Below are 26619 nucleotides of genomic sequence, written 5' to 3'. Positions count from 1 at the left end.
TCCAGCAGAGCACCAAGGAGCTCTGCAGGAGCCACAGCCCTAAATATGCACGGTGGCACTGAACACCTTTGCATCCTGTCAATCTCACGGCTCTTAACTGGCCCCAGGATGGGATGAGGCACTCAGTTCTGCAGCTTGCTCCCATTCACATGTGGATCTGTCATCACTGTCCTCATTAGGGAGATCTGGGCCCACCACTGAGGATCAGGTATGCTTATGAATTGCTGAAACAAGCAACAAGCCACAGTTATTCCTTATGTCTTGAAACCCTGGGAACAGGGCACGTGCATGTGTGATGAGACAAAATGCGTGTTTGCAAAGACACCACCCGCACGGACACGCGTGCGATGTGCTAACAAAAATCTGCTTGCATGGACCCAAAGAGTCCACAGATAGGTGCGCCCGTGGACAGAGATCTCACAGCACAGCTACACAGATGACAACTAATCTGGCTGCTCCCAGGCTCTACCCATCTAAAGCTGTGGGGCATCAGGGCTGCAAGGCAGCTCTCCTCTGAGAAGGCAGCTGGGTCTGATGGCACCATTCTTCCCAACGGGTGCATTCAGACCCTCTACTCTTCACCAATTCCACTGTGGCATTCCCCCATGTCACTCATTTGCACTGAAGCTCGACAAGGCTGTAGGACACAAAACGTACATATCACTTCAACTGCATTTGTACGTGGAACTCCTTACATTGCTCACTGTTGTGGAATGGTGTTTGTTGCAAAGACTGAGGAAAAAATTTCAAAAATATCCTTCAGGTCATCAATTTATTAGGGTATCAGAACCCATGCTTGTAACCCTAAATGTATTGAGTGCATATAAAATACTATCTGCTTCCCTGTATGACATTTTAATAAGCGGTACCATCTAACTCAGCAAGGATTGAACATTTATTACAAACTTCAATTCACCTTCTTCAGAAATGAGTTAGAAACATCTTCACACATGCCTGGACTTTCACTTTTCAGATGAATGTCCCAGAGCTGTATTTCAACTAATTACTGAGTAACACTTTTAAGTGTTGGCACCAAATTCCTAAAGATACCAGACTGGGCACAGAAACATGTAATTTCTTTAGCATTCCATTTCTTTCAAGTCTTACAGATGACAGGCCAACTCATGTAATGCTAGCAAAATTAACTCTACAAATCATGAGTTCATTTCAGCTGGTAAGGCACATCCTTTCATCTGCACAAGTTAGTTTTACATACTGCACTCTTTGCAGATACATTGTTACTGCGGTAATTACAAACTAACACACATCTGTAGGAAATACAATTCCAGTACGTGTATAAGAATTTTTTGTACCACCATTTATAGAAAGCATTTCAATCCAAAATGGTCAGAACAATCTTAAATACCTGGATAAGAATTTAGAAACATTAGCAAAGATATCCCACAGACTCCAGCTTTCTATGTTTTCATGTGTTAAATTCTGGTAGATACCACATTTAAATGAAATGGACAATACCAGTAGAGATGCATACCTCTTTTGTCTTTATTTATAAAGAAGTGACAACACTAGAAAACACATTGATAACTGGTGCTTTGAACAGAAGGTGGGATCTAAAAAAAGTCTGATTAAACTAAACAACCAGAGGTCTTTTGTCAAGTTGCATATCTGCCAGGAATGCTGAAATGTAAGAGTTTACACCTGCAATATTCCATAATGGAACAGCCACATGATATCAAATATAATCTCAGATTTCCAAACTGGTACATAAAAAAGCCATCAACAAGTATTAAAAGACCACTGCAAGTTCTTATTGCTTTTTGAGTTAAATAATAATCTTCAAATAAGCCTAAACCCAAACAATCTCTACAGTATCTTGCTTATCCTCCTGTTCATTCATTAACGATGGAAGCAATCAGTTATATGATGCAGCAAAAGAGGCATTTAAGAACACCCAAACAAAACCTATTTAAGTACACGGGCATCCCCACCCTCCCCCTGAAACCCCCTATAACCACTTAGTGCCGGTACAGGAGCAAAAACTCGGTAAGACAAAACCAGAAGTTTGACTACAGTAAGAAGGAAACACAAAGGGAGATAGAGCTTCCTTAAATATTCAGACTCTGATGTCTTCCAAAACAAAGCACAACATCCTCATAATTTGAAAAGGGAAGTTGCTTTCTATGTATCTAATCCTCACACATGCTGAGTAGTTCTCAAGTCTACTGAGCTCCACTGTGCAGCAGTTGATTTTGAATTCAACAATGCTTCAAAAACTACAGTAATATTCAATGCGCATTTTACTAAGGAGAGGAATAAAACAAATGCATGTTGATGTTGTTCTTGCCAGTTCAGCATTTCTGCAGCAATTCCATTTGTTTCTTGCAGTATGAAAGTTCTACCAGCATCAGTCTTCAGAGTCATCTTCAGAAGCTGTTGGAACAACACAGTGTAATCAGAAGCCTTGACAAAAATGTGCGAAATTAAAGCACTTTAGGATGAGTAGAGGAAATAAAGGTGATTTTATAATATCAAATAGCAGACTGCAATACCCACCCAAACCTTGAGTAATCACATAACAATTCTTAAATGCATCTCATGTCGGAAAAATACAGCATTTTCAAATCAAAACTCAACAGATCATACAATTTGCTGTGTCCTCCTACTCTCCTTCCTCAAAATAAGAGGAAGAAAACTTAATTACGCCAGAGATTCAACTTTTATGTAGTGCTTAGAGTGGCTAATTCCAGCAGTAGTCAGAGGAGGATATACTCAATCCATGACAGCAGCACCCAACATAAGGGAAAGAAATTACTAAGTTAACAATTTGGATACTAAAATACCTAGAATGATCCAGCAGTCTAAACAAAGACTCTTACATTTATATATATATATATATATATATATATATATATATATATATATATATATATGTTGCTTAATGCAACCTGGGCCTACTTGGAAGCAGCTCCTCTCTCCACTCCTGTCCTTTCAGCATATGCAAGATGAACACAAAGCCCACATATGCACAGGATTTTGTCGTTGCAAGGTCAGTTAAAAGACACATACACACTTGTCAACTATGGTAGAAAAGTCAGTACGCACATCTATATCAGGTTTGTAAAATGTTAGCTTCTCTGTAACAGGAATTTAGTGTGTCCTCTTAAGCAAGGTCTGCAGGCAAGGAAGTATTTATACTGGAGTAACTTGTTCCATCCCTGAACACAGAAAGAAGAAAAGTCTAACTCCTTGCTTCTTCAGTTCTTAGAAGAGAAATGTAACTGAAGCGCATCAATAATAAATCTAGAACTCAGTATTCCTCACCTGCAAGTTAAAGGTCGAATCAAATATAGATTGAATTAAGGAGTAAAATGACACTCATTGATTTTCCTCTAATAAGGAAAATGCACATAACTTAGAAATGCATTCATAACTCAAGTCCACCTTTGACCGCTCTGAATGCAGAAATAATCACCTTGAACCAGAACTCCCTCTTTCACACACACACGCTCCCTTTCTTTATAGTATTCCAAATGCATCCTGTGTACTGAAAACCCATATACAGTTGACAGACACATGCACACTAGGAAAAAAAGGGTAGACCAACTACCCTTGCACTGCCTATTCAACATGCCCAGAAATAGGGTATATCTACCAGAAATGTAAACATGTCAGCATATAGTTTTGAATTTAAACACACTAAAAAAAAGCCATTAGATGAAAAGTAGGTTAATCCTTTGTCAAAATTGGCAACCTTTAGAATTCATTCAAGAGGTCGGATAGGTCTGATCAAGCAACCCACACAACCAAAAAGTGTGTGTGAATGGAAAAAACAAAGGGGAGAAGAGGGCAAGAAAAAGAAAGGGAAGAAAGCTGGCAATACAAGTGTCTAATTTAAATGCATTAAAATTCAATTCTAAATGTTTCTTTCCTTCTACGTTCTTTCCTACTTTCTCTTGTAAAAGGCAGCAAGCTGAAGGTCATCATTTATCCTGTAATTATGCATTACCAGAACTACAATAACCAAACTGTAACTACTAAGGAATTTTGTTATCGACTGCAGATAACACTTCTGTGGTCTAAACAACTCTGTGCTGTTGGTAAGTTAATCATGGAGAATTAAAATCGGTTCCCCCTCAGAATAATTCTACTGATGATGGAAAAAGCACTGCTGAGTAAGGTTTTCAGTAACTATGTTCAGTATTATGAATCTTGGCAAAGGAGGATTGTACTCATTAGCTTTGAGTTGATCTAATGGGAGGGGAGGGAAAGAGGGGAAGCACCTACTTTCAATATCTTCCATATGTGCCTGAAGAGTTCTTGCAAGGTTAATAAACTAGAAACAAGGCAGAGAGAAAGTAGTTTAAAAGTTGCAAAGTTACCTGCAGACATTTGCAACAAGTTAGCAAATTTTTCTTCACTTTTTACATCCCAAAGCTTCATGACAGATCTTGGTTACCTAACCCATTTGCCCAATTTACAAAAAACAATGCAAAATTTAACATAAATCCCCACACACTAGACTTCAAATTGCTATTGCACAGTTATTTCAGCTGTAGAATGTTTGTGGTAGCAACTTCTGACATCATCTTCACGTTCTACAGACTGTAGAACACATCGATTTTGAAAGCAGCAAACATAAACAAGTGTCAGTTTAATGAAAACCATTCCTAGAAACTGTAATGCAGAAAAACAATCACAGTAAGGACTTGCATTAGTTAAATCCATTTCATTTAATTCATGACTAATATGACAAAACAGAACCCTCTGAATGAATGTGGTTCAGGAAAAATGCATAAACACACTTAAGTTTTTGTTTACAATTAAAACCTTAAGAGCATGATTACTACTGGGCATTGGTGGTGGTTTGATGTAAGAAACACACAGTATCAAAACCCAAAGCCAAAATTCCTACAATTAAAAAGTCTCAGCCAAGTGGTTTTCTTTTGTCACTGCCAATCTGCATCACTGCTTCAGTTGAAGTCCAGACACTGAGACAGAGCAGATAAAGAGAGTTTCCGCAGCTTATTCATATGCTTGATATAAAATACCAGCACTGGTGCTCTCACTGGTTTAAAATGCAGCGTCACACACTAAAGTATGTAATGCGTCCTCTGATGGGAAACCAGTAAAAACATCTTCTGCAATACACTCAAGCTAACAATCTGTGCTGGATGCTGGCTACAATTAGATCATGTATCTTTTTATATCTCCACACTTGTAGCACAGAAACTGGAGCACGGAATACAAGCCCTACGTTGGATCTGTACAGAAAAGAAGAGCACTGTTCTAATACATTAAGAGATTAGGTAGAGCACAGTCTTGCCTCTTCCAAAGATCTACTACCTGCTACCAGTCAACCATTACCATATGCACTAGATAAGGTTAATACTGTCACTTCTTTGTATGTAAGAAAAAAATCTAAAAATAACCAGCTTTTCAGGAGCTCAGTTGACTAAGAGCACTGATTAATTATCTAGTATCAAATAAACATGTAGAATACTGGATTTATGAGTGAATCACTGAGCAGAAAGAACTCTGTATGCTGATCTCTTACTGGTTAAAGGTGTACTTAACACGTTCCTAAGCCAGGTGTTTCAATTGACAAGAATGCAGTCAAATGCAACTAATAAGAGTTTGGACTAATGCCGGAGAAACCATACTACAGCTACAGGCTGCTGCAGAATGTTAATATTCAAGTACACAGTTAGGCGTACTCTGTCAGACAAGCACTAGTCTAGTGCACTAGCCAAGCACAAGTACTAGACCTTTGCAATATAGACTTGCATAATGAGAAAAATTAAACAAATCAGGTAGTCCAGCATTCTTAACTGCACACTTGGCACAGAGAGAGCTTAACCTGCCGTTTTGCATAAATTCACAATAATCACGACAACATGTCTGCTTATCTGTATGCTAACTAATGAATTACCAACAACCTTGACAGAAAGTATTCTGTAGCAGAGTACCTGCAATTGTGTAGTACCTTCAGTTTCCAATCAAACACGGCGCACTGACAAGCACAGCCCATTTTAAACCTAAATTTGTTTAAAAAGTATGTTTCTTGGGTATCCAGCTCCTAGGTCACTCAAGGTAACAACCTGCTTCCAAGTTCTCTGTATGAGCAATTCCTGCCAGAAAATCACTGCATACTTACTCTGACACGTGTGCTGGCCTCATTTGCAGTTCCTAACATATCAGAAAAGCGCTGCTCGCATAAGTGTAACAACACTACAAGGTAGAGACCAGAGCTGATAAATTCATAGTCTGCCTTAAAGGAGATCAAAAGAAACATTCAGAATGTCAGTAACACATCTGCACATCTGTTTCAAGTAGAACAACAATTAGATTTTAATGAAATCATTACAGATTTATCTCTAATTGTTCCGAAAGAATTAGGAAAATGTAATACTAAAAATTTTAAGAAGTTGCTGAAAAGCTATTTATACTTCTGGTCCTTCCCATCCACCCCAAATCTAACATGTTATCCTTGAAAAGAGTTCTACAAATTAAATCTCAGTCAGCATGACTAGTTCAGAGGAAAGAATGTGCAAATCAGAGTATTATATCACTTGGGGAAACAAAACTAGTATTGCTGGTTTCTTCTCTGTGGTCCCAAGGCTTTACAGAAAGCCAAAATAAAGGAATCTATTTTAAGAATCTTATGATGTTACAAATATTTGAGAAATTCCTTTACCTGCTAAGATAAGAGAAAAACTTTAAAAATGCTACTGCTGAACAGATAATTTAGTCAATTCTTTAGGAAAAAAATTCAAAGCTCTTATCGCTATTAAAGTGCAATGACAGCAACCAATAAGCAATAGCACTAAAACAAGATGATCAGCACTCTTGAAAAAGACTTTTCAGAGACTTCCCCAATTGATAGGAATTAGAGTACTACGGTAAGAATTTACTTTAAATAATAAAAAAATTAGAGGCCGATGTCTTGCCCCAAAATTGATGTCACTTGGTATTTTCTTTAAACATTTGAGGTAGGCTAATAGCATTAGTCTTTCTATATTGTCAGATTACAACTCGGAGAATAGGGAAAAACCCTCTGAATAAAGTTCATTAAAAACACCAGTTTTGTGTAATTTACTCTTTTTTAAATACTATACAATCCAGTAGTTCTAAGACATTCTATTTTAAATAACAAGACTAAAACCAATGATTATTTTGATTATTTTTAAGTTAGGAAATTATTTGAAGGAGCAGTTAGAAACTGCTAGAACAGAGGTTAGTTTCTACCACTCTAATGAAACAAAAGAAGTTTGTAGTTGTATGTTTACAACAACTGCTAAACTGTGTCCAAAACCAGCTAAAAGCGACGACAATGCCTGACTTAATGCGAAATTCAATCTAATCACGCTAGAATTCACACTGCACCTATGTGGCAGAGACACTGGATTACAAAGCTAGATGACAGATATGCAACTAAGGAAAGAGATATATTACACTTACTGAAAGCTCAGCTGTAGGAAGTGTAGCAGGAAGGTACTGGTAGTTGGAATATTGAGAAGAAAAATCTGTTCCACATTAACATTACTTTATATGCATAACAGTCCTTCTGAAATGGAGATGCATTTGGCTTCTCTAAAAACTGCCCTCCCAGCACTAAATCAACACTTACCAAATAAGGTAAAATATACTAACTTGTTCATTTGCATGTGCCCTATAAAGTTCATGAATGTCAAAGTCTTCCAGATTAAGATGCAACTTCTCCTTGCACAATTCACAAGTTGTCACTGCTTCCAAAGAAGAACCTGGTGGGGTGGCGGGCAGGGGGGAAACTCAGTGTCAAGTTTCAACAATCTATAACATACGACACAGTCATATAAGCATTAAAAACTCTACGTCATTTTTGGCTTTATTTTGCAGAGCAAGGTTAGAAGAAAAGCAAGCCTCTAATAGGAATGTAGTGACATCTGCTACTGTCAGAATTTAAATGCTGTAGAATGTCTATTCTCTATCCAGCTGCACCTATTTTGCCTTACATTCTCCCTGGGCATTAATATGCCTCTTCCTGCAAGTCTGGTATAAAATGGCTTCTTAGGCTTTCTGAAATTTACCGTGTAATCCAAATACACACAGAAGTAAGAATAAATATACCAGAATAAAGTTAAGTAACGTTTTGTCTTAAGTACCAGTTTTAAAACAGACTCCTCCATAAGCAACAAGATGAGCAAAGCAAGTTGATAGTGGACTTAAGTTCTCATATACAGCTAAATAATTCAAATTAATTTTCTTCTACAGGCTGAGGCTTCTAAAACATCCCTTCGCTGATGTGTATCCTCTGGTGCTGAGTAAAAAAGTCAGATACTAGCAACTTCCTTCAGTATAAAGTATTTCATGTCTTCTATCAAGCCACCTAATTTTAAGAATACTGCAGATAACAGTTACAAACCGGTCAATCCATTTGTTACAAAAATATCTCTATAGCATGCATTATCTGAAGTGTTTCTTAAAGAATTATATATGCACTCTGAAGTAATCTTTGAACAAGCATTTTTAAAATGCCTTGAACAGGAGTTAGTATCTTTAAGAAAAAAATTAAGATACTTTGGTTACAATTCAAAATAATTTCTGGATTTTCAAATTTCTATCGCTGCTAACAGTTAGCTCAGCTACAGTAATCTTGAAAAAAAGCACAATCACTTCCATAAGGGGGAACAAATGCTACCCAAAGTAGTACCACTGAAGTGGCAGAATAATTCCAAAGCTACACTTCTGCAATGTTGTATTTCATCTAACATCTTAGTAGACAACCCCAAAAAATGTAGTTTTCTAAACAAGAAATACAGTTCTTGGAACTACTCACATGAGAGGCGGCACAGAACAAAAAAAGCCTGGAAGTGTCACACTACTGCTTCTCCCCACAGCCCGCTTTTCAGCTAAACACTTCAGTAACTGCAATCTTTCCAATAAGCCTCCACGTATAACTAGAAGTCTACTTTGGTCTAGAGTTTGCTTTACCTGAATTTATCTTTGACTGCAGCCATTTTTTCATGCATTCCTGGTGAACATACTGCAGACTTCCAGTGCATTTGCATGGCTCTATTAAAAGGTTGTCAGAACTTGCAGAGGACATCTGACAGATTCTGCATATGTCACCCTCTTCATCTTCAGAATCTTCTAAAAGCAGGCTGAATAGGATGGAATACCAACAAATGCTGTGATATTTCATGTAGGACTTTTTAAAACGATAATTCCACTTATCAAACTGTTCTCAAACCGTGAGAATTAAAACAAGTTTCTTTAAAGACAATGGTGAGAATAAAAGTAACAGGGGACTGAGTTGCCACGTCCTCTAAAGGAAAGTTTTCTTTTAAAATCATGACTGCAGAAAGCCCTCTCAGGTTAAAACAGGTACATTTCACTGTTGCGAAAGAACATACTAACTTTACCTTTCTTTAATTTTCTGGAGTCTTTCCGGATCTCTTGAAGGTGGTACTTTAGACTTGCCACTTTCTTGTCCGTCAGACTGATTCCAGCCAGAGGGAATAATATCTACAGTTATCATAAGATTGTCAGACAGACTGCTTCCCAGTGTTGGAGGCACTGCAAAGCGAAAGAGAGAGGCAGGCAGAATTCCCGAACTTCTTCCACTGGGGGCTGAATCTGATGGGGAGGCAGTAGCTGTAGAAATAACAGACACTGCAGGCGTTGGTCTGCTAATAGAAGCCCGAGGAAGGCTATCTGATGCTTCTAGAGAGGTCTCCTCACCTGACTCTCTCCTTCTAAAGACACGTTGTGATCTAGCAGTTGTATCAGGGGTAGAGATCCTTGCGGATTCATCTCTTCCTTCTCTTCTTCTTCTGGAAAAGAGAGGTGTACACCTGTTCCTCAAAGAGGATGACAACCAGGATCCTGTGCTCCTACTTTCAGTGTCTGGTCTGTAACTTTCCCCATCAGAATCAGAGTTGCGATTCTGTGAAACTCCTGATAAACCCCATCTTCGTCCAAGAAAACTGAACCCCTGAGAAGCTTCGGATGACTGAAGTCCTGGAACTTCTGGAGTTGCAGCTCCATTACTACTTGACAGAGCAGTAGCTTGAATTCTTGGGACCACCGTTGACTCTTCAGAGCCTAATGACCTTGTATGCAATGGGTCTTGGCTAGACCTTCGAGAGAAAAATGTAGATGACATACTAGATGCTAAACGAGACAGCAGCTGTCTGGTTGTCCGCCTCCCTTCGCTGTCAGCTGCAGACTCATTCAATGACCTCTGAGAAGATAAAATCCTTTCAGAATCACTTGAGGAAGGGGTTTCACCTCTAACAGCAGTAAGAGAAAATGCTGGCTGCACACTCCTCTGGGGAGATTCCAATTCATTTCTCCTTTGTCTTGAAGAATAGCTGGATCTTGAAGAGCTCATGTTAGAGTCTCTGTTGAAAAAAGATGGCTGATGATCAGAAGGCAACTGGCGGTTCATGGGTGCATTCAGCCTCAAAGTGCTTAATGAGTTCTCTTTTGGTCTTGCTCCCTCTGCATATGAAGAGGCAGGCCTGTCTTGAATATCTGTTGCAGAAAAGCAGAGGAAAATGACAAGATGTGCTCAAACACATCAGGAAACATTCAAGGTCAGGTTCAACAGGGCTCTAGGCAACCTGTCCCACATGAAGATGTCCCTGCTCACTGCAGGGAGATTGGACTAGGGGACTTTAAAGGTCCCTTCCAACCCAAACCATTCTATCATTCTTACAAGCACATCTTCTGTAAGTGCTGTCTGAGTATCTCAACACACTGAGAAGAATTGCACTGTAGATGAACCGTAATTCACATGAAGCAGCTGAGGTGGCTAGTCTCCTTCCTCAAACGGCCGCATTGGGTGGTTGTGGGTGGGAGAAGGGGGAAGGAGGAACAAGCATGGATAGATGAAGGTAGGAAACAGAAGCTCTCTATGCAGTCTCAATTTAAAAACTTTCATCTTTGCAGTTTTGGTGACTTTCTTTTAATGGGTTCTGCATTGCAATCACAATTTACTGCTGAAGATGAGCTTTATTTATCTGGCAGATTCCAGCTAATAAAACATCTGCGCAGATGCCAATCATCTACCATATGCTTTTGACTACACATCAGGGAACACAGTTGGAAGTTATTTTTATAGCACTTAATAGCAGCACTACTGCTAGAAATGCAGCACAGACAGTACAAAGCAAGGCTGATCGCTAATCCACTCCTCCCATTAGGCTCTACCAGGTAGAATAGTTGAACTGTCCACTTACTAAAAAGTGCTGGGAGTACGATGACATTAAAATATACTCTTCTGTCAAGGCAAGACTATGGGACGAATTTTGAAAGTAATTTTTATCTTTTCTGCTTATCTTCTATACTTAGAAACGTGGCATTTTCTTTAACTTTTGCATGACGAAATACAGCTAATGCATCTGCAAAAGGCTGCAGATCAAGATTAATGGTGAGCTTCCCCTGACACATTTCTAGAAGGTCATAGCACTCCAAACAGAAAGTGAAAATTACAGTGCTCAAGTCCTTACTAGTCCTAGCAGTTGCCGTGAGACAAACCTCTCACCTCATGTAAAGTGTGTGTTTATTGTTATTTTCAGTAGTCTAGCAGTTTTCCCTAATAACTATTCGAGGACCCAAATAAAAAGAGATAATATGCACCTTTAAGAAAAAGCTTCCCTGGGTCAAATCAACATTATTTCTCTACCCATACTTAAATACAAAGAGATTTTAAGACAAACAAGAAAAGAGCTTTACTGCGTAATCACAGAGTTACAGTGGCAACCACCAACACCACAATGCATCTACAAGCTAGACCATTCATATATCCTTTGATGGTTTGGTCAACACATGGAGAGTGGCTAATGAATTTTATTTAAAATGATACTTTAAAATCTATTTTGTCTTCGTGTTTTGAATAAAGTATTAAAAAAACATGCCCAGTGAAGTTTTGGATGCTCCATCCAAACCACGTCGGACAGGGCTTGAAACAACCTGGGATAGTGAAAAGTGTCCCTGCTCATGGCAGGAGGTGGAACAAAAGGTGCCCTCCAAACCAAATCATTCTGTGATCCTATGAACATGTTAAGAAACTAAAAGCCATAAAAATTGCAGGTTTATGAGCTTTCAGTTACACGAAACATACATGTTGAAGGTGAAAAGTCACTGTTTCCGTAGCTGGGATCCACCAGGTTATTAACAGACAGATCTGTTCTTCTTTCTAACTGTGTTCGCTCTCTCACCAGATCAGTTCCAAGGGAGCCAAGCATGACTGATGAAGATCTAGGAATCCTACTGCATCTCCATGAGGAATCTAGAAAGAAAAAGTAAATAAATCCCCTGTTTTTGTAATAATCTAAAAATACATTGAAACTGGCACTCATGCAGACATTTTTGTTATTCATATCAAGGGTGAGTTTAACATCACCACTAGGACCACTGTACATTTAACATTACCACTGACCAAGGACCCAGCTGCCAACACAAAGCTAAGTGCACTCTGCTGATGCAGGCACTTCATCTTGCAGAAAGTTGGCTCTGAAAGCTACATCAAACAAAAAGTAGTAATACTTTCATGAAGAATCAGACCCATTAACACTCTTACAGGACAGAAGAAGAGAAGTAGCATCTTGCTTCCTAATGGCAGATAGTTTTTAAAAAGGTTTCACATTATAGGAAAACAGCAGCTTGAGACTTAGCAAATGCTGCCACTCTACTTGACACCACTTAAATGAAATTTCATTAAAAGAAATTTCATTAAATGGAATTTCATAAAAACAGCTGATGAAGCTTAAATGCAATTTAGACACAACTTTAAGAACAATGACTAACACTGCCCTTGTTCATATTACAGAGCAAAACACTTCAGCATAAAAATGGATCTTGTTTTTCGTTAACAGCTCCAACAACTGCATAGCAAGCTGCATATACATCAACTGTGGACAAAACTCTAGTTCCAAAAGAGTCTTCTTCGATGGCTCTGAAAAATTCACCTTGATATCGCTTCATTGCTAACTTAGAAAAACAAATTTAAGCACTCGTTGGTCAGCAGTGTGACAACCAACCAATGTAGAAATGGAAAGAGAAACACTCCTACACCATAATGAGAAATGTTAACAGCTGTCGTTTTATTAAGAGTAAGAAAGTATCAATAATACTAAGGTTTGAGCAATAATTTATTAATTTTTATTTGGATGTCTATGCAATTCCATAAGGGGTTATTAAAAAACCTATATTAATCCATACTCACAAGGGTAATCTGACTTAATTTAACAACCTGTATCAAAATGGTTTAGAAATATTTTCAGTGTAAGGTTTTGACTGTTACTTCCTGAGCTTTAGACTTCTGTTGGCATATTGCATAAATTCTGTCTATCCAAGTTTCACAAACTTACCCACAGCTTCAATGATAATCTCAGGTTTTCCTGAAAGAGCTCCTAGTGTAAAATGTTTCTTTAGCCAGGACCTAGAGAATGAGTTCAGGCCCTGCTAAAAATGGAACTCTTTCTTCCCCGACCCATAACAACAGTGCTCTAACCAGCCATGACACTGTGTTGAACATATTGCTAAGTATGGTAAAGATTTCCTTTCTGCTGTCCCTGGCACACATTGATGTAGCAATACCATTTGACTCGTGAAATAAGAGCAGCTGCACTCATTCTTTTCTTGAAAGCTTAACCAATGAAGGTATGTTTGAGCCATGAAGGTCAGCTTGACCCCAAATGCAATAGGTACAGCTAATAATTCTGAAATGACATGCGTACAACTGGACTTTCAAAAGACCATGTTAACACCATACTTGGAACTTTGGATACTGCTATCACTGTGAACATACTCTTCAGACAGGCATAAATTTTTATTACTTAAGAAACATATAAGCATAATATTTGAAGCAAGTATTTTAAAACTTGGTAAAAACTGATCTTACTACTCAGACAATTTTGATGTAACTCAGCTCAAGTAATCAACCTCTCACCTGAAAAGGCAGTCAAGCCATTACTTCTCACAGAAGAGGTAGATGTGCAAGATAGTTTAGGTCTCTTTGAATCACTATCTTGCTGCTGGCTATGCAGTCTTGAATATGCTCCCTGAGTTCTCTCAGACTCACCATAACACCCAGATGTGAAATGAGAGGAAGAAGATGTAGACTGAAATAACATTAAAAAATAAATTACATAGTACATCAGATGCACTTATACTACACAAAAGTGTATATAATGTAAACCTCACAAACATTGTAAAGAATAACTTTAGATACAAACCCTTTTCTTTAAAAATCAAGTAAGAATTATGCTTGTGCTCTTGATTAGTATTTCCAGGTTTACTCAATACAGTCCTACATACAAAAGTCAGTTTCTGTAACATTCAACATTTTATTTCCTTTCCAGATAGATATGGCTTACAACAAAAAATTGGTGCAAAAAGGGGGAAAAAATTATACTCCTGGCCTGTAAGATGCTATAAACACAATCAAATATAGCTTTACAGATCCCCAAGAGAACATATTTTGCTGTCCAGAAATGGCCAAAACTGAAGAGCTACATTGTTTTATTTAACAGTTTAACTAATCCAACTTATTTTTTATCAACCTAAAATATAATTAGCTAAGGAGTGAGCTTCAGGACAATTGTTTGAAACAAGTATATTTTGATTACAATACGCTCAAGCGCAACTGAAGGATTTCAGAGTAAAGAACAGGTACAATACAATTTTTGCAGGGTATAGCACTGAAACAGTTTTCAAAAACTAGCACTATAAGACTTAGAATAAAAAGTTTGGAGTAGCCTACAAAGCTGTTCATCTGGTTACTTACAGTTAAGGCATTAATTTTCTATTTGAAATACTTCGGGTTTATTTTTTTCATATAAAAAAGAAAAAGTTAAGCTCAATCAAAAAGCTGAATTGAGATGTTTGTCTTCCCAGAAACTATCCACAACCAAGATCCTTTAAAGATCAACTAAATTAGAGTACGTTTTATCTGTGTTTTATTTCTACTTAGTTAAGGTTTTTACTAAGTTTAAGCCACAACTTCTTACTCTTTCAAACTAAGAAGTCTCTTAAGTATTCCCCTCATCACAAAAAAAAAACAGGGAAACAAACCAACATTCAGAAACCAAGTACAAAGCCAGGTTACTTTCCCTTATTAATCTTCTATTTAACATATCACTTATTTTTTAATTATTTACTACTTGATATGTGGAATTTTCAGAGTGTCTTCTGCAAGGTTCACTTGCATTAGAATTTACTTTAAGAGAATAATTAACCTTAATGGAGGGAAAAAAGGGTTTTCACCTTGAAAACCACAGCACTAATTTAACTATATATGTAGACCACTTAGAAGCACAGATTCCATTTGCATTTAAACTATAGGTAGACATCTACCATGACCTCCCCTGAAGGCCAACACGTGCACACTGGTTCCTCCCTCTTCACCCTCCAATATCTCAGTGTCTTCACCTTCAAGGAACCTAAGAAAACTAATACCTCTTTAATGATTCAAGCCCAAACATCTTTCCCTTTGAAAGTGAGTAAAATTTTGTCCCGCCAAACTTGTTCAGTTTTCTGCTTTTCCTGTCTTAATATTTTGACTCTGCTTCCAAGTGTTTTATGTCGCTCTACAATGCATAAGCATGCCACAAGCAAACTACTTTATTCTTGGAGTTACCAAGGCACATTCTAGAACCCAGTTAAGACAAACTCTTAGGGCCTGAGTCTTGAATCTCAGGCAACCATTCTTTTGCTGATGTAAGCAGCATGTAAGTAAGAACAATCAGACTATGAACACTACACCTCACAATTAGATTTCCTAAAGCAGGTCTCCAAACCCATGAACTTCGTGTTAACTCACAAAGCTAGTACCATCCAAGAAACACGCCCCCCCCCCCCCCCCCCCCGGACATAAGAAATATGAACTTTGCCATCCACAGGACTGTAACATGTCTGAGATTCTAATCACCCCCTCCTTTTTTCTTTTTAAATGGACTTTTACAGAGCCACTGACTTTAGATGAATTTGTTAACTCTTAATAAAACTAATATACATCACTATTTTCATCCTCTGAATGTTTTTAAACACTGCCATCTTCTAGCTTTTGCTCTATCTTGAGAATTAGTAAGATTTACTTATCAAAAACATAAATCTGTAAGAGATTTAGAGAGAGAGAGCCCCTGCTGGCAGCTTTTCAGATTGGGAAGACTAAAGTAAAACCCTGGGGTTTCAATATTTTTTCCCAAGTATCACACAGTAACAGTTCTCACCAATCTGCTTCTGCTTCCAAAATATCTTCCAGAATGAGGGTGATCAAGTGTCCCTGAGTAGCGAGTTGGAGACGACGCTGTAAGCTTCCAAGGAGTTTCATGGGTGTCCCTTTCTCCAATTCTCCAGTCTCTACTGGAACTATTCAATACACTGGATTCCTGAAGAACAACATGATTATCATATGCATCTTGTAACTCAAAAATAACTCGGTATCTGATCCGAGTATTGAAAATACAGGGAAGTGGAAGCAGTAACAAATCTGGGAACATTTAATAAGAAACCTTGAGGGATAGCCAAGAAATGAAACAAGCTTAGAGAGAACTACTGGCAAAAGGAAAGTTTTGTCATTTGGTTTTTTTTAAGTACTTTATAGCAGCTCCTTCCTCTTTCTTCTGGCTTTTGAGGCATTAGCCTGACTTAGATACTGTAGCAACAGGGCAGAATTAAGGGCCTAATTTTCAAGCGTTATGCAAAAAAACCCCACAGGTGTAGAAAGGGTCCCTGTGACAACAAAAGCACCTCATTGGCCACTAAAACAAGCTGAATTTCAATGAATAGATTATTCATAATAGAAAGAGGCTGCAATTTAATTTGCTCCATATAATAATAATGGAGAATAGCAAAATTAATAGAAATAACAGAAATGCAACCATTTTATTAACACATAGCAGCATTTTTAACTTATTATTTGTCCATTCTCTTTCTATGAACTACGAGTACTACAAACACAGTAGTTGCTGCCACCATTTCTTAAAAGCAACAACAAAGCATACAAAGCCAAACCAAAACAATACAAAAATCTCAGCTTGTTTTCTTCCTTCATTTCAGCTTAAGACTACTTAAAATCCCTTGTCAGAACTTAACAATTAAAGCCCTACATAAGGTATTCTGGTTATGGTGTCTATTTTCAGTAGCTGAAAAATGTTATCAGGAAAACATTCAAAACAATTCTATAAACTACTCTTGACCCTATGCCTCCACTGAAAAAAAAAAACAAAAAAACAAACCTTATAATTCATTTTTCATAGTAAACATAAAATGTTTACTATGTTGTATTGCAAAGGATAGGAATTTTTGTCCTTATAAAATGACACTAGTTCGATTTTTCTATTTTAAAGTTACCTGGCAACAACACTATATCCCATACATCTGATTAGTATACAATTGACCTCTTCATTATGCCTCCTCAGATAAGCAGGGGCTAGTACCCAGATCGATCTCAAAAGTGCATGATGTACAAGCATTCCATATGTGCATGAAAAAAACACCAAAAAAAACCAAAATAAAACAACAAGCCCACCCAACAGAAACCTTTCTTATTTGTTAGCCCTAATCAAAATCAAATATAAATCTGACTGATCTGTCCCAGAAGCTTTTGAGTTAATCTATAATCAAGTGTTCTCTCTATAGAAATTCTGCATTAAAAATCCAAATCCTCCTTATACCTAAAGAATTACTGATAGTCCAAGTTTTTCTTCTAAGTAACTGAACTAGATCTTAAATACTTTATGGTACGTTTCTGAATGGATTAACAAAGTGAAAATGCCTGTCCTTTGTATTCCTATCTGACTGGACTGCTCCAGTCTCTGTAATCTTAACCTGCAAGCAACAATGCAATTTGCTCCTACCAGCTCTGTAAATACCAAAGGTTAGTCAAGAGAGGGAGCTTCCCTACAGTTTTATCACTAAGCACCAGTCTTGTATAATGAGTTCTCAGACTACCTTCTACAAACTGGGAGTGGAAAAAAGGGATACAACATAATCTTCTATACAAATATTTTCCCTGCTGTTTTAACTGGCAAGTGTTATGAGATCATTCCTCAGCTCAGAATCATTTTGCTCAACAGGAAATAGTCAAAAGAATACACAGTGCAGTGAACACATTACAGTTCATGTAATAAATGAAATAATGAAAGGTACACTGTGTCAAAATCTTTTAACAGCACCAGTTCAGCTGAAGACTTCTGATCAATGGCTTTCAGTATATGTACACTGTGTTCATATGTCTCTACAAAAGAGTAAGACTGTTCGATTTGTTTTTGCTGAGCAGCCAGACAGTGAAAAACATGTAGAACTCCAAAAGGCAAAAAGGACTGACAACTGCTTCCCCTTGTACGTTCAGCCTATATATTGTAGCCCATATAATAACAAGCACATGCATGCTGAAGATAACAAAAATGTAACACACATACATTTAATTGTGCTAAAAATAATGTTCTATTACTTGTAAAACTGTTTCTCAAAAAGGTGTTATATAATACAGTGTCCCAGATAGCTTGCCAGCAGGGACCAAACTCCTAACCTTTTTTTTTTTTTTTTAAATATGAACATTTAATCACAGAGTTAAGTTTCTGCAATGAAAGACCAAAATGGACTTACATTTCTGAGCCCAAAACTGAGGTGAGAACTGCTGACAGAAGCAGAAAAAGTACTAAGATAATTGAGCCAAACTGCTATCTGTTGCTTCCGAGTGTCAAAAAAAATTTCTACAGTAGTTTTATCTCTGCTTCCCATAATACCCTCCTAAACTGCAAGTACCTGCACAGCGTGAATACTTCCTCTTGAGCACAGCTCCCCTTCCTGACAAAAGTAGCTTGGTTAGTGTAAAATGCTGCTTTTGTGAAACATCAAAAGGCCTTTTTTCAGTTCCATGTGGTGCACACAAAGCCCAACTGTACTAACATACTGACATGACAGACTAATGTGAGTGTCTGTTGGTTTTGCACAGCGTGGTTTTTGGTAGCTGCCAAAAACCTTGGGGGCCAGAGACGTGGTTTCTGTAATTAGCTGCTGGAAGCTTCCACCGTGTTTGGCAGAGCAAATCCCTGATGTCGCTCTGAAGATGGACAGGCTGCTGGTCAAGGCTGGGCCAATTTGAGATGGTGATAACACCTCTTGTGACAATAGATTTCAGAAGAAATCAAAACAAAAGTAGGGATGCAGTTTTAATTTCAGCCACAATAGAGTAGGAGGTGAGAACCTGTGAGGGAAAACAACACGGCAACACCAAGGTCAGTGGAGAAGGAGGGGAGGAGGTGCACCAGGCACCAGAGCCAAGATCCCTCTGCAGGCTCTGGTGAAGACCATGGTGAAGCAGGTTGACGCCTGCAGCCCATGGGTCCACGGGGAATGCAGAGATTCACCCGCAGCCCGTGGCAGAGGTGCTCTCAATGGAGAAGGTGAATTCCTGGAGAAGGCTGTGATCCCGTGGGAGACCCGATGGAGAGAGAGGGCCCCAGCTTCCAGGCTGGAGCAGCCTGTCCTTGGAGGACTTCATCCTGTGGAAGAATGACCCACGCCGCAGCAGTTTGGGGAGGACTGCTGCTCGTGAGAGTGGACCCACGCTAGAGAAGTTCACAGAGAACTGTCTCCCATGGGAGGGACCCCACGGCCTCGAAGGGGAAGGACTCTGGACCCTGAGGCAAGTGGAAAAAAAAACTCGGGAGAGGAACTGACCAAAACCCCCATGCCCTGTCTCTATGCGCTGTCAGTGGGAAGGAGGGAGGAGTTGGGAGAAGGAAAGGTGCTTATTTTACTTCTCATTATCCTCCTCTGATTTTGTTAGTAAAAAATTCACTTTGTACCTTTAAGTTAAGCCTGTTTTGCCCTTGGAGTGTTTTCTCATAGTCCTTATCTCAGCTCATGAACCCTTCATTAAGTTCTTCCCTCCTCTGCCCAGCTGCGCAGGGGAGGGTGAGTGAGCAACTGTTGTGCGTGCCTGGGATTTGCCAGGTGTCAAACCATGACAGACTCTAAAGCTCCTCTTCTTACCTTTTCAAAATATAAACACAAGAGGTGCTGCAGAATGGTATAGCCTTGTTAACTGACAACATAGTCCTGTTCTTTTTGCATCACCAACACATCAAGTGTAATGCCCTACATACATCAAAGTTCAAGCAAAACCCTCACCTCTCCCTCAACAAAAAACTCCATTTACCCAGGCTCAAAGATGGCAGTGGCTCTAAGAAAATGGATCCATATTATCAGCATGCCCTCTCATTCATTAAACAGCTGATTTCTAAAGGTGCAGCTACAAACAAGAGCAGGTAAAACCAGAAAATCTAGAACTACCAGTTCACTGATTACTGTCACTGCCCTGGTTAGTAAATTCTTGCATTTTAGAAATTTTGTTTGTCTAAGTTTTGGGGCTTTTCTTGGTTAAAAAAGACATTTTAAAAATTATTTATACTTTATAAAAAGGGAAAAAATACATTACCTGGTATCCAGATTCTAATCTCCATGAAGATTCTCTTGTACTATATGCACCAGATAAACTGTTTCCAGTTCTAGATCCTACAGGAGAGCTGGAAGCCTGAACAGATATCCTGCGAGGAATTCTTGAGGGTTTTGACTCCATCCTTTGTATCCTGTACAAGGACATACTGATCATTTTTTCTCATGGAAGCAGGGAACTCATGCAAAATAGGCACAGGTCATTCTGGGTGTAACGTAAATATGACTCACACATACAAATATTTACAAAGTGTTTTGGTCTGACTGCATCAGCAAAATGGGGAAACAAATTCTTATCCTAGTTTTTGTAACCTCTTCTTTACATCTCCTCCCATCCCTCATTAGAAAACTACAGCCCCTTTTATGATTTTGTTACAATATATTCTTGCAATTATAAGAAGCACTCCCTTAAGAACCACACAGTACTCATATTAACGCAAAATTAGTAAGGAACAGATTACTCAGATTTCTCAAATTCATATATTATGTTTTTGCCAATGAACTGCATCTCAACACTTGTAGAAATTATATTCAGACTTATTCCTCAGGGTTGACATTTTGAAACTTCACCCTCCTGTGAAAAAACACATCCGCAGTCTATCTGCCTTCAACTTCTCCAAAGACAACATCCATGGAAGCTAACATATGCAAAGGAGCACAGGCTATCTCAGAAGTGTATTAATAAATTTACTTCTCACTTGCTGAGTGTTTATCTGCCTTTTGCTATTTCTAGGCATTTCAAAAGAAATGCTGGTGCCTTTTCCACATGAGATGTGCTCCTAGACTCATCCCTGCCCTTGAAATTGTATCTGACTTAATGTTTACTTAAAACTCCAGACAGCTAGATTCTTCCTCCTCAAGACAGTACAAACAGAAGCAGACCACAAACGTTAGCACTTAAAAATATTTAAGGAAACTGCAGTATCCTCAATGGTGTGGTACATGAAGAGTAGCATGACACATAACAACTCAAACAGATGGCAGAGAATCCCACTGATACAGGGTGATTTGCCAAAGTGGTACAGTCTATTTAACCATTTCGAATTCTGGCCTAACCTTCTGAGAACAGGAGTAAACTATATTGATAATAAAAAAAAACCCTATCCATCAAGAAAGCACATTTTTTTCCATAATTCAGTCATGCTCATCAGTATCATATTCTGCAAAAAGCTGCTACATCAATCCTGACACACTTCATGTCTGGCTGCAGTTTCAAGGTGAGTCCACATACTCAAGGCTTCTAATCTTTGCTTAAGTCACACTGAACAAAATATTCTACCCTTCCAAGTAGGACTCTAAAGTGTACCGAGTTTAAGTGACTGTTTACCTTTGTGTACTAAAGAGCTACTGGCTTGTATTACAGAGCACACTTGCTTCTAGACCATGCTTCCAACACTAGTAACCAGTTCGTGTTTATCAAAGCCATCACCAGGTAAACGAGATCTGGTTAAGAATCTGAAATGCTCACTTGTCCAACTTCGCATTAATATACTGAAGTAATTAATTAATTTAATTTCCCAGATCACATTTAAAACCTTTGGTAAATATTCAGCAATTTATGCAATTCTCAGGTTGTAAGCACATCTGTATCAATAAGAATGTTCTAAGCAACAGTCCAGAGTTAAAAAAAAAAAAAACAGTTAATTGTGGAAGTTTAAAAGAAATTAATTACAAGCCTAATTATCTAAACTACGCCACTTCAAGTGCATCATTAGTTCAATAAAACATTACAATCATATTTATTTTCAAACTTTAATGATAGTTAATTTAACCTTCAGAGTAATCTGCCATGGTGTGCTCTACAAGTTTAGTACTTATATGAAGCTGCAACGAGTGTAAAAAAGTAACTATCAAAGTTGCAAACTGTGAAGTTAAAATTGCATCACAATAATATAGACTAGAGTGTAGGCTGGACAGGACAGCCGTATGTCGATGAGATCTGATACTAAAAGCACTGTTTGTCTACGTTTTACCCTGATATAAAATAAAAGGAACAAACACACAGAATAACGGATCCAATTCTGTACTATTAAATACTCAACAAAGAGTGCTGGCATTATCTCCTCTATTATGGATCATTCTGTTTCTGAATCACTTTGTTTCAGATAGGTGTGGAACTAGATGAATTAAATAGCATAGATAAAAGTCAGACACAGACACACATAGAAAATGCAAAGGTTCAAGAAGGAATGGAAGTTCCTATTAGTAGGAATTAATGTCCAGATGAGTCATCGGAGGAGACAGAAGTGTAAGACTTCAAAGACTAAATTATAAATCATCTAATACTAATAAAATTGCTTATGCACCATCCACAGAACAGAATAAGAGCATTCACACGGAACAGGATGGGGTGGAAGACTGAACACCAGAGCCAACATCCTGCAGAAGATGAAATGGAGTCCAAAATTAGCAAATTCCTTCTACAGGTACACATAAATAGGCACAAGACTAATTTTCTCCTTCAGTGGTAGCCCCAAGAGGACAGACAATGTTATCCATCAGCCTAATCTTGTAAATTAGCACAGGTTGTGATTTCAATCCAAGTATGTCAGGATAATACTATCTATAGAATATTTTCTTTCTACAAGTAATCTTGCAGAAACTATACCAAAAAAAGGTGTTTAAACCAAGTTAAGGCAGCACAATAGGAAAGGCAAAATTTAATGTGTCAGTTTATGTATACACACTATGATTCATTTCCTGCATACAACCTTACATTTTTTCTGCAGTCTTTGCTTCAGCCAGCAAATGAGAAGATCTGCTATAAAGATCAGAGTCACGTAAGAATAGGGATTTTACATCTACCATGTCTGATGCAAAAGTGAAAAGATGCTGAATAAAAGGCCTTATGATCTAGGCAAAGAAATTCTGGTCAAGGAAATCGGATTTTACCTTTACCTTTCAATAAAGATTTGGTGAGATAAAGCATGTTGTTAAGATGAATAATTTTCAAAAATTTGCTGCCCAAGAGCTCTTCAATTTCTGGGCATCCATTATAAAATTTATTTGCAATCCAACTAGCAGAAATCATAGAATAGTTTGAACTGAAAAGGATATTTCAAGACCATCTAGTCCAACCGCCCTGCAATAAGCAGGGACATCTTCAGTGAGATCAGATGGCTCAGAGTGTCCCATCTCACCTGACCTTGTATGTCTCCAGGAACAGAGCATCCACCATCTCTCTGGGCAATCTGTGCCCATGGTTCACTATGCTCATCATAAAAAATGCCTTTGTCAAATTTACTCCTTGTCCTATCACAACAAGCTCTACTAAATGTCCATCCCCATCTTTCTTACAGACCCTTTTTAAGTACTGAAAGGCTGCAATGAGGTTTCCCCAGAGGCTTCTCTTCTCCAGGCGAAACAACCCAAATTATTTCAGCCTTTCCTCATAGTCTTACCCAGATGGACAGAGATGCAGCTGTGGTCAATGGAGCCACGATGTCCATTTACTAGACAGACAAAACTAGACCTAGCCATTTCACCTCTGGTGATCAACACTAGTAAGATGTCTTTTGGGTTTTGGAGTTTTTTCCCCAGAGTTCTCCGAATACCATTTTAAGCACTGCACCTTGAAAGCCTGAGATGCAACTGTCTTCATAGGTGGCTTGAATACAAACAAAACACATACAAGGCTTATGCTGATCATGGTAACACCATGAGATCGTTATAAATAGGGTGAGCATGCTAAGCTATTACAGAGCACAGGACAGAGCAATACAGTGGTCTCATGCTAAAAAAATCACCACATTATTAAAGCCACAACAATACTTCTCTGCAAGGGGAATATTGTGCTTGTATACAGTATTTCAGAATGAGACTGGTTCCCTTTTACAGTATCATCATCTTAAGGGTTTTCCTGAAGAAAAGCACTCAAAACCTCCAACATTTTGTTTACACACACAGGAATTCAACAAACCCCAAGTGTTAACTAACATGCTGTGGTGAGTTCTGTAATGACGAAGTAGACACCTCAATTTACACAGAAGGTAGTAAGACCAAAAAATACTTAAATTTCTTCTCTGAGGAAATAATAACAATAATCATAGAACCAGAAATTGGGTTCTAGTCTGAATTGATTAAAAAGCCGGTTGTTGCCAAAAAATAAAGGAACACCTTACTCAAACATCACACCTGATGTGCCCTTCACTGAGAACCCTCAACATATTAACCAGTGAAAACACACTTCTGGCTTCTCCATTATTTTAACACTAGTCCCGCTCAGACCCAGCAATAGAAAAATGAGAACATGTACAGCAGGATGAGCAGCACTCTTCTTATCAAAGCAACATATTTCATCAGCTTATGCCATGTTACACTACTCAGCCTCATTTAAAAAACTGAAACGATTCTAGAGACTCCTTAAATAAGGGACATATGCAATACCTCTCAAGACTTGGTCAGAAATCAAGTTCTGAAATAAAACTTTTAAGTCATACCTGAGAAACAGATGACCAACTTGAAAAAGGAGGTGGAGCTGCACAGCCTATTTTGAGCACACAGATCAAATGTCCTGCCTTTTTTGATCCGTCATCCCTCCAACAGCATTGTAAAAGATAAACTAGACCTAACACAGCCACGGATAGAGATAACAAAGTGATAAAATATCCAAGAGGTCTTTGAGGGAAAGCAATGCAATCTCAAAAAGCAAAAACAGTTACTATCCTTAACCATCCATTTTTACACCCCTTCGCAAAAAGGGATTCACAAAACAGAGAGAGCAAATATTCCTCTTCTGCCTTGACCCTCTACTATCACTAAAAAAGGAGCAATTTCAGGTAATCATGTCTACGAGTAAGTAAAGCGTTTGCCAGCTTCCATGATTACTACCAGTTTTAAGCAATCTTGTACCCTCCATCAGAGGGAAGCATAAGCTTCATTGTCTGCTCCTAAATTAATTCTTCTAGCTTGGAACTATGCACTGACACTTCTACCTAAGACTCGAGCTCTCATGTCCACATGTTTTTGTGTAATTTAACATAAAACTATTCATAAGATTCTCTCCCGAGCAACCTGTGCTCACGTGTCTTCCTCGGGGCTTACTCACAATCACGTTTTTATGACAAACAAGACAGTGCTCACGAGTCTTTCTCTCACACTGTGCGATTCTTCGTTACGACTATTTTCTCAACCTTCAATGTAGTGGGATTGACAAATAATTCAGGAGCCTCTCAGGAGCAAGAATATTTACAAATGTCCATGGATGGCTGCCCACGCTGCCGCGGCTGGTGCCCTAAGGCTGGGCTATTCCCGCACCGAGTAGGTGCTGCGCAGAGCTGCCGAGGGCACCTCACCTCCCCCCGCCAGGCCCCGGGGAGCGGCTCGCACGGCTCGGGCCCGGCCGGGGCCCGCGGCCGCCCCCGATCCCGCTACCCAGGCACCATCCGGCCCCAACCGCCGGGCGGAGGCTGCGAGGAGGGCGGAGAGGAACAGGGGGCACCAGGTGTCACACGGCCTCGCTACGAGAGCGGGCGCGGAGCCGAGCGGCCGTTGGTGGCGATGGCGGAGAGAAGGGCGGTTGGGCCGGTCCCAGCACGGCACAAAATGGTTCCCCCGGCCCCGGCGCGAGGCCGCCGGGGCGGGCGGGGCCCCGCAGCAGGCGCAACCCGAGCCGCAGCGGCCGCCGCGGGCGGTCCGTACTCACCGTCACGGCCGGGCCGGCGCGCGGGCTGGGCCGGGCCTGGCTGCCCGCTCGCGCCGCTCCCGCAACACAATGGCGGCGGCGCGAGACCGCCCGGCTGCCAGATGCGGCCACGCCCAGCTCTCGCGAGAACTGCGGCCGCGTGGGCCGGCCCCGCGGAAGGGGCGCGGCGGGGGGCGGAGCCCTGAGCGGAGCCTGAGGGCTCTGGGCGGGCGGCGCTGCGGCCGTCGGGGAGCGCGGGCGGGAGCCGGAAAGCCCCGCTGGACGTGGCAGGATTCCCTTTAGTGCGTCCGGCAGCGTTCCCAGCGACATCCGAATCGTCTTCCACGTTCAGCCTGAAAACTGCAACACGGTCTTTGAGTTTTCTGTCTATGTCACATTCTCTTCCTTGCCTGAACCCTGTAAATTAATTCTCTCGTCTCTCGTCACCAGATAAACTGGGCTATCCGTGAAGGACACGGCGGGATGGGGATGTTAGACACAGCCCCCTCAACGGCAAAGCAAAACAGAATTGCCATTCACTTTAATTGCATTTAGGCCTCAGTTTTGTCCTCTTGAAAGTAACA

General features: G+C 39.5%; 1 protein-coding gene across 12 annotated transcripts; it reads right to left on the bottom strand.

Annotated features, from left to right (window-relative positions):
* Positions 1–1485: 1485 nt before the first annotated feature.
* MARCHF7 (membrane associated ring-CH-type finger 7) lies at positions 1486–26163 on the bottom strand. 12 transcript variants are annotated; one of them, XR_008437814.1, is made up of 12 exons: positions 25604–25861; positions 20396–20546; positions 16179–16337; positions 13898–14069; positions 12068–12235; positions 9363–10476; positions 8932–9101; positions 7612–7721; positions 6116–6229; positions 4246–4294; positions 3064–3176; positions 2241–2391 (listed from the first exon to the last, which is right to left on the bottom strand). XR_008437814.1 is itself a non-coding variant. In XM_053981811.1 (11 exons), exons 2-11 carry the CDS (start codon positions 20534–20536, stop codon positions 2155–2157), a joined length of 2220 nt encoding a protein of 739 aa, XP_053837786.1. In that variant the 5' UTR covers positions 20537–20546; positions 25604–25860; the 3' UTR covers positions 1486–2154. The 12 variants fall into 12 exon arrangements, 9 of the variants coding, with proteins under 9 accessions (XP_053837786.1, XP_053837784.1, XP_053837780.1 ...); XM_053981811.1 differs by lacking the exons at positions 3064–3176; positions 4246–4294 and having other exon boundaries at positions 1486–2391; positions 9363–9516; positions 9682–10476; positions 25604–25860; XM_053981809.1 differs by lacking the exons at positions 3064–3176; positions 4246–4294 and having other exon boundaries at positions 1486–2391; positions 9363–9594; positions 9682–10476; positions 25604–25859.
* Between the last annotated feature and the right edge of the window lie 456 nt (positions 26164–26619).

Source organism: Vidua macroura, chromosome 7 (genome assembly GCF_024509145.1).
Source record: "Vidua macroura isolate BioBank_ID:100142 chromosome 7, ASM2450914v1, whole genome shotgun sequence".
Taxonomy (NCBI): domain Eukaryota; kingdom Metazoa; phylum Chordata; class Aves; order Passeriformes; family Viduidae; genus Vidua; species Vidua macroura.
The sequence above is the reverse complement of the archived record's forward strand: the minus strand, read 5'-3'. Positions and strand labels throughout refer to the sequence as shown.